The sequence below is a fragment of the Pinus tabuliformis genome, chromosome 2_2, assembly GCF_031772625.1.
Source record: "Pinus tabuliformis cultivar Carrire ecotype Pingquan chromosome 2_2, CPIR1, whole genome shotgun sequence".
NCBI lineage: Eukaryota > Viridiplantae > Streptophyta > Pinopsida > Pinales > Pinaceae > Pinus > Pinus tabuliformis.
The window spans coordinates 797,428,688-797,437,208 of NC_142300.1; the positions used below are offsets into that span (position 1 = coordinate 797,428,688).

At 41.8% G+C, this 8,521-nt stretch overlaps 1 protein-coding gene across 1 annotated transcript; it reads right to left on the reverse strand.

Annotated features, from left to right (window-relative positions):
• Positions 1-2,572: 2,572 nt before the first annotated feature.
• On the reverse strand, positions 2,573-3,025 carry LOC149195102 (uncharacterized). The gene has a single exon (XM_089407889.1). It carries the CDS (start codon positions 3,023-3,025, stop codon positions 2,573-2,575), a length of 453 nt encoding a protein of 150 aa, XP_089264015.1.
• Between the last annotated feature and the right edge of the window lie 5,496 nt (positions 3,026-8,521).

Consider the following 8,521-nt stretch of genomic DNA (forward strand, 5'->3'; position numbering starts at 1 on the left):
GTGTGCACCTAGCTACCTGTGTGTCCAGAATCCTTTCGATCTCAAGGGGTAGTGCCATTGGCATCTGTCTCATCCATGAACTTTCTTCACAACTAGTGTCCCATGGTGGTTTTGCTGCTGTATTGTCTTCCGAATCAGCGACATAAGGAAACATATCTGCCATGTTAAAAATGGGAGAAATACCAATCCCTGGTGGCAACTGTAGCTCATAGGCATTTGCAGAAAATTTGCGAATGATTTTGCAGGGACCGATCTTTTTATAATTCAACTTGCTGTACTCCCGTTTTGGAAACCGCTCCTTTCGTAAATACGCAAGAACTTCATCTCCAAGGTTAAACTGAACTTCTCGACGTTTCGAATCAGCCCGTTTCTTATACTTTTGACTGCTGTCCTGTAATTTTAGCTTTACCTGCTCATGTAAGTTACTCATTTCTTGGGCGAAATCTTCCCCATCAGCACTTCGTTTTTCGAGCTTCCCCAAATCTCGTAACTCATGCACTCTGCGTGGATGCATGTCATGCAAAATCTGGAAACGACTATAACCGGTGCTGCGATTAGGTGAATCGTTATATCCGAATTCCGCCTGAGCTAGTACATGGTCCCACGTCCGTGCATTCTCGCCTATTAAGCTCCGAAGCAAATTTCCTAAACTCCTGTTTACCACTTCAGTCTGGCCATCTGTCTGCGGGTGATAAGCGGAGCTGAACTGTAACTGGGTGTTCAACTTTTTCCACAGGGTTCGCCAAAAATGACCGGTGAACTTTACATCCCTGTCGGAAATGATGGACCTTGGAAGCCCATGTAGTCGAATGATCTCAGTGAAAAACAAATGTGCTATATAAGTAGCATCATTGGTCTTCTTGCAAGGTACAAAGTGCGCCATCTCTGAAAATCGATCTACCACAACCATTACTGAATCGAAACCCCGTTGTGTCTTAGGCAAGCCCAGAACAAAATCTATGCTGACGGAGTCCCATGGTCGGCTCGGAATGGGTAACGGTAAATAAAGACCTGTATTCTGACTATGACCCTTTGCCAATTGACAAACCTTGCACCTACTCACGTACCTTTGCACATCCCACTGCAATTTTGGCCAAAAATAGAAATGTCGTACCTGTGCAATTGTCTTGTCTATACCAAAGTGTCCAGCCAGACCCCCACTGTGTTTTTCTTGAATAATGTTCTCTCGCATAGAAAAATTGGGAATACATAATTGTCCTCCCTTAAACAGCAATCCTTCCTGTAAATTATAGTCCAACCACAGGCTGCTGTTTCTCAACAGAGGGTTTTGGCAAGCCTCATAGGCATCCTTAAAATCGGCATCTGTTTGATACAGCTCCTTCAGGTGCTCAAAGCCCAAAACCTGCATCGTACTTTCCTGTAAGAGTAGGGTCCTTCTACTCAGCGCATCTGCCACCTTGTTTGCTTGCCCACTAATATGTTTTAGTACAAACGTGAAATTCTGCAGGTACTCAACCCATGATGCATGCTTATGGTTCAATTTATGTTGTTGCATAATGTACTGCAATGCAGAGTTATCCGTAAATAAAACAAACTCATTACCCAACAGATAATGTCTCCAGTGCTTTAATGCTTGTATAATTGCGTAGAACTCTTTGTCATAGGTTGAGTATTTTTGTCTACTCTCGTTCAGCTTTTCACTGAAATATGCGATTGGTCTATCCTCCTGACTAAGTACTGCCCCAATGGCTGTACTACTGGCATCACAACGAACCTGAAAGGGTTTGTTGAAGTCAGGCAACCTCAATATCGCCCTTTCGGTAATCTTCTTTTTCAAAATCTGAAAACCTCTTTCCGCTGCTTCAGTCCAGTGAAAAGGTTGATTTGTCTTCTTGATCGTATCCAGCATAGGTGCGCAGATCTCACTGAAATTCCTGATGAATTTCCTATAAAAACTTGCTAGTCCGTGGAAGCTTTGGACTTCAAATAAACTTCCTGGAGAAGGCCAGCTAACTATAGCTGCCACCTTTTCTGGGTCCGTCTTTAATTCATTTTCTGCAATTACAAAACCCAGATACACTAACTCCCGCTGAAAAAAAGTACACTTTTTCAGATTGATCAACAACTTGTTTTGCTGCAGCTTCCTCAACACACTTCGAACATGCCTGAAATGTTCTTCCTTAGTCTTACTAAAAATCAAAATGTCATCCAGGTAAACTATTACGAACTTCCCAATGAATTCCTTCAGTACCTCATTCATCAAGCGCATGGACGTACTGGGGGCATTTCTCAACCCAAATGGCATCACCAGCCACTCATATAAGCCTTCATTCGTCTTGAAAGCTATCTTCCATTCATCTCCTTCCCGAATTCGGATCTGGTGATATCCACTTTTCAAGTCAATCTTCGAGAAATAAGCCGCCCCACTCAAACAGTCCATCATATCATCCATTCTCGGTAAGGGAAACTTGTACCTAACCGTAATTTTGTTAATGGCTCTAGAGTCCGTGCACATTCGCCATTCTCCTCCTTTCTTTGGAGCCAAAACGGTTGGTACTGCACAGGGGCTCATGCTCTCTCTAATCAATCCTTTGTCTAACAACTCTTGGACCTATTTCTTGATTTCTTCATGGTCCTTAGGGCTCATACGATAAGCTTCTTTATTTGACAGACTTTCCCCTGGTATAAAGTCAATGCAGTGACTAATACCTCTCCTCGGTGGTAGTTCATCCGGAAGGTCATCCACCAAGATGTCTCCAAATTCCTGCAACAGCTTTTGGATTTCCTCTGGAAAATCTGAAATCTGTGTATGCAATATCACTGCCTTTGGTCTTCTTATGACAGAAAAATTTACTTCATTGTCCTCAATCTGTTTTATAAACTCCTTTCCGCCCATCAGCGATGCTTTCACCCCACTGGTTTCAGTTTCACTTTCCTCTTTGATGGGTACAAGCGTGTGCTTGATCCCATCTTTGAAAAACTTATAACAATTGGTTTTTTCGTCATGAACTGCGCTTCTGTCAAACTGCCAGGGTCGTCCTAGCAGTATATGACAGACATCCATTGGCATAACATCGCAGATAATTTTATCCTTATACCTGCCTATCTGAAACTCCACCTCACACTGTTCATCAACTAACAGCTGATGTCCTTTCTGCAGCCATGACACTTTGTAGGGGGTGGGGTGCTTCAACTTCTTCAATCCCAGTTTCTCCACCATCTCTACTGCCACTAAATTGTCGGTACTTCCACTATTGATGATCAGCTTGCAGCACTTACCGTGTGACTTGCAAACAGTTCGGAACAAAGCCTTTCATTGGTCAGGTTCTGCATTTTCCTTTGCTGGTTTTAACAGCACTTTATTCAACACCAAAGCTTCACCCGTCTCTGGTGTGTTCTCCACTTCCTGAGGTGTTGCCTCAGCATCCTCTCGCTGAGCAACATAAGCTCCTCTTCCACCTACCGGTTCACCTTCAGGACAGTCATACAACTTGTGTCCTAACTTGTGGCAATGATAGCACTGGACAGTTCCCCTGTCCCGACCACTTCCTCGCCCTTGATGAGCTGGTCGTCCTCCTCTAGTGCTATTGTCCCTTTCTGCTGTGCCAGCAGACTTAGAACTGCTGCCTTCTTCACTGGAACCTGTACTTCTACCTCTGCCAAAAACCTTACCTTTCCCTCTGCCAGTTCCGCCTCCTCTCCTGGCATTTTGTTTTCTGTTAATTTTCTCCTCCGCCTTTAGTGCAAACTGATAAGCTTCGTCCAAAGTTCTAGGCGAGAGGATACCGATTTCATCCAGTATTTCCCCCCTCAACCCATTTACAAACCGAGCTGTCTTTTCTGGGGTATCTTCCACGTACCCTGCTCGCAGGTTCAACTTATAAAATTCTTCTGTAAATTCCTTAACAGTCATCCCTCTTTGTTTCAAATTCTGCACTTGCGTATACAACATGATCTGATAGTCTTTCGGCAAAAACTTCTCCTTCAGTTTTGCCTCCATCCTGGCCCACTTCTTTATAGGCTGTTTGTGTAGCCTTTTCCTTTCCGCCTGAATGCTGTCCCACCACAAGGATGCATGTCCTTTTAGCTTTGTGGCGGTGAACTTCACCTGCTTGTCCTCACTGGTTTCCTCAAACTCAAAATATTTATTCACTTCACTCAACCAATCCAGTAACACATCTACAGACAAACTTCCGTCATAAGTGGGTAGCTCATGCCTTGGCTTATGACTAGACAACAAAACTGATTTTAATAACCGGAGTTCCGATGTCACCCCTTCAACCTCCTCTTCTGGTTCTGCCACATCTTCATCACTATCATCTGCTGGGTTCCTCCTTCCCCCAGCTTCTACCACTGCCAATCTTTCACGCAAAACGTGAATCTCCTCACGGAGTCCCTCTTCTGCTATCCTCCGGATCGCTCTTCCTCTTCCTCTTCCTCCTCTACCACCCTCCATTTTCTCCTATTCGACAACCTACTCTGATACCACTTTTGATGGCCCAGCCCTCCAACGTGGCGTAGGTTGGTTCAACTGTGTGGCATTTAATGTGATAAACGTTGGTAATAGCGCGAATGTATAGGCCCTCGCGATCTTTCGGAGAGTTAACTTACGGTACAGGTCATGAAACACCACCTGCCGGTACTCCTTGTCAAGCCGCTCCTGCCTTTTGACAACCCTATTCTTGGTTATTGGTCATTTTCACCTGTTCACTGTGTTAGACTCTTGCTATGCTCTGTTGAGGGTTATTTGCGCCTCCGGCTTCCTCACTATGGCGTTGAGTTTCGTTGGTGTTTCCGGCCTCCCGCTGTTTTGTTCATTGGGTTCCTATGAGGGCGACAGCGCCGTCCGCTCCTGCATTGTAATTTGTTATATTGGTTGTTTCTTTAAATATTCTCTGTTGAATGGGTTCGTTTCTCGCACTGTTAATTTATGGCTCCAACTGTGATAGGGTTCCCTTCAGTTCCGCGCTTCTGGCTCGTTGCACTTCAACTTTGCCTCTGAGGTAAGCTCTGGTTCGATGACAGACTCTGCTTCCGCATCTATTATAGACTTTGACCCTCTCGTTCCTTGTCTTCAGGCTATGGTTATCGGTTTGGTTTCACAATGCCGCCTTTTCAACTTCAGGTGAGAACCAATGTAGGTTGTGACTCGTTCGTTTGTTGGTTTTTATTTGTTTTCTTGCTTCAGCTTTTTCTAACCCGCATCCACCTCCGTTTTTCAGGTTGTTTAAGGTGGCTGGCCGCCGAGGGTTTGTGCTCTCTGCAATCTCTAGAAACAGCTCGAAACCCTCCCAACCTTATACAATGGGTAGGGTCTTTCCGACGTTGATTTTTTTGTTAACTTATAGAGGGGTTTGAGGTTCTTGTTTGTAAATAATCACAGTCACCTGAATGGTAGACGAACTATGCTCCTCTCTGTCGTTTGTGGCTCTTATAACCTGTTCTGTTGTATCTATATTTTTTTTTTTAAAAAACTTCGTTTGTAAGGGAACTCATTCTGGGTGAGCGTTATATGCTCAGAAAACTCTTTTGTGTGCCTTGGTTGTAATGGACTAATTAGATTAAACTACTTTGCTTTCAATTCCAGCATTTTCATTATTTGTAAATAGTATGAGGGTTTATATTTCGTTACCTGGTCGTTTGTCAGCAACTGTAGTTGCTCTCCTTTCTTTGCTAGAAGTAGTTTTCTATAGTAGCGCTTTACTCTTCTTGTTACTGCTTGCTGTCTCACTATTTCAAATGTAATATAATCACATAGAAAATAACATCAATGTATGAACTAATTTAGCAGTGGTGCTTCAATTGGCAAGATAAAAATAATTCGTTTTATTACAGAGGACTGTATCTTCTCTTCACTCTGGAGGAATCTCTTCACTATATTTTTTCCTTGTTTTTAACATCTGGAAGGCATAACTGCTTCCATTTCCAGTTGAACTGCCCAACCAGAACTTTTACAACTGCCAGCCAGTTTCTTTTTACAAAAATGTTAATTAACTGTTATTTATCTCCTAAGCTAAAACAACTTACAATTGTAATTCTATGGTCTCTAACGACCTTCTGGGAAATGAAACAAATAATAATAAAAAAAGAAAACAACAACAACAAGTCTAATGACCTGTCCAGCTATTCATGTAATCTTTGGCCTGTTCCTGTTCTCTCTCCATGAGACAGTCAACTGCCTTCCGTCTCCTCGGAGCTGGATGCTCCTGCATAAAAAACAAGGTTACGCAGGGCTTTGAGGGCACCGTCAATGTGCTTAAAGGTGACGAAACTGTAGCCTTTGCTCTTTCGAGTTCTCTTGTCAAGGATCACAAATCCTTCCTCCAGTTCCCCGAACTGCGAGAAGAGTGCCATAAGCGACTCTGTATTCATATCCCAGTTGAGGCCTCACACGAAGAGCTTTCTCTGCTCGGGGTTCTCGTCGGCTATTGATCGCACCAAGTTGAGAACATTGTTGTGCTTCGTTGCCGCCTCCTGCACAACCTCCATCATTTACTCGCGGCTGAAGGCTTCCTGATACTCTCTGCCATCGAGCTTCTTGATGACGTAACCCAAATACACCTTTCTGAGTGACTTGATATCTATCACGACTCCATTCATTGAATAAACGCGCCTTCCCAAACGAGAGAGAAGCTCGACAATGGCCACCCTCTCCACCTGGGGTTTCAGCAGTAGCACGCAATCGAACAGAGGCATTATCGCACCTCAAGCTTTCTCTCCCACACCCCTACAAAATTATCAACAACCCAACTGATCATGGTCAACCATTGTTAATCATGGTTAATGATCATTAATGTTGTAAAATACTTTATTTTTGATAATTTAGTTGTTATTTTATAAAAGTGGCTATAAAAAAATAATGAAAAAAAATGAAATATGAAAAAAATAGAAAAATAAAAAGGGATGAAATAGAACCCCATCAAAAGAAAGTAAAAATTATTTGAATAAGTGTGCATGTTTAAAGTGCCACTTCATGAAAAAATTCCATTTGTAATAATAAAGGTCTTTGTGTAGTTTTTTTTTATGTCACAGCCTTTTCTTCTGATCTAAATTAAACTATTTAATCTTGATCAGATCATTTGAATTTTGTTCTAGACTAGAGGGTAAATTCAACCAAACAATTTAATCTTCATTGAAAATTAGAAATTTGGTTAGATTAGGAAATCAAAGGCCTAATATGCTTAAAAATTGGCCTAAACTCATATAGATTACATTTGGAATAGTTGATTAGATTATTAAGGGAAACTAGTCCAAATGCGCACGTGATTGTATTAATTCTTTTTATTGTTAATTACCCCACTTAAGTGGTGATTAATTATTGTAAAGGGTTATATGTAAATAATCTTTAAATAAAGCTCATATATGACAAACACGTTTTTTGGCAAGTGATAATTATCAAATTGAAATCAACGGTTGCTGCCCTTCCTGCCCAGATCAATGGTGGGGAAGAGCTTCACACCCTCTAGCTACAAAATGAGATAACGATGGGGGGGGGGGGGGGTGTGAAAAGTGGTTTCCGCCCGCGCGGGCCCCCCACCTCCATGTCACCCTCTCTATGTTTTGTACCCCCCTACTCTAAATTATTTACCACTACCTCTTCGCCTCTAAAATCCGCTATTCCCACTCATGTGTCTTTCGATACCACCTCGATGTACGATCCTTCCATGCCACCTTAATCTAATATTTTCATGCTACGTGCCCTCCATATATTTTCATATTTGTTCTCGTTAACCATTTTCGCTATCCATTGTCAAATAAGTGCCTTATCCATTTCCGAATAAATGCTTTCCCATTCCACTGTAAATGCTTATTTGTTGCTACAATTCTGTTAAGTCATTAATCTTTTGATTAGCACATTGTTAACAGCTTCTACCATAACGGTGGCTTAATTTTCCCTATAAATACTAATTTTCCCTATTACAGCTACTCTTCTCACTCCTCCATTGCTTCTAAATTCTTTAGCTTCCTGCATACTTTATGTTGAGCCAACTTTGTAACCTGAAATATCGCTCAGCTATCTCTAAAATTTTGTCATATTACCATTTTTGTCTAATATTATGGCTCCAAGGAAGAAGGAAAAATCTTCCGTTGGTTCATCTTCGGCATAATAAAACCCATAGAATTTTGATCCTCTTGACCTGGACCATATCCCATTAGCTGAAAAATACTTCAAAATCACAGATACTGAGTGCGAATTTGACTTGCTTGAATTACACAATTGGCTCAGAAAAACATACCTTGATTCATAGGATGAAATAAACCTCTGGGAATCAAAATTCCTCTCTACATGTTTCCCCAAGCTCATTCTTTCCATGATTTGGCTATTTGGTGTCAATCTAAGTATAATCCCTTACAGAGAACAATAGTGGCTTAGAATGGTGACATTTTGATAACCATCACTGCTGAATCCATAAACCAAATGCTTTTGATACCTGAGAGTGATTCCCTCATCTTTTGCTCCCCTGGTGCTATTATTTACCTATATCATAAACTTACATTCCCTCAGAGAGCTTATATCTTTGAGATTTTTCTCCCTGAAGATGTTGAGCTTCCCAAGAAA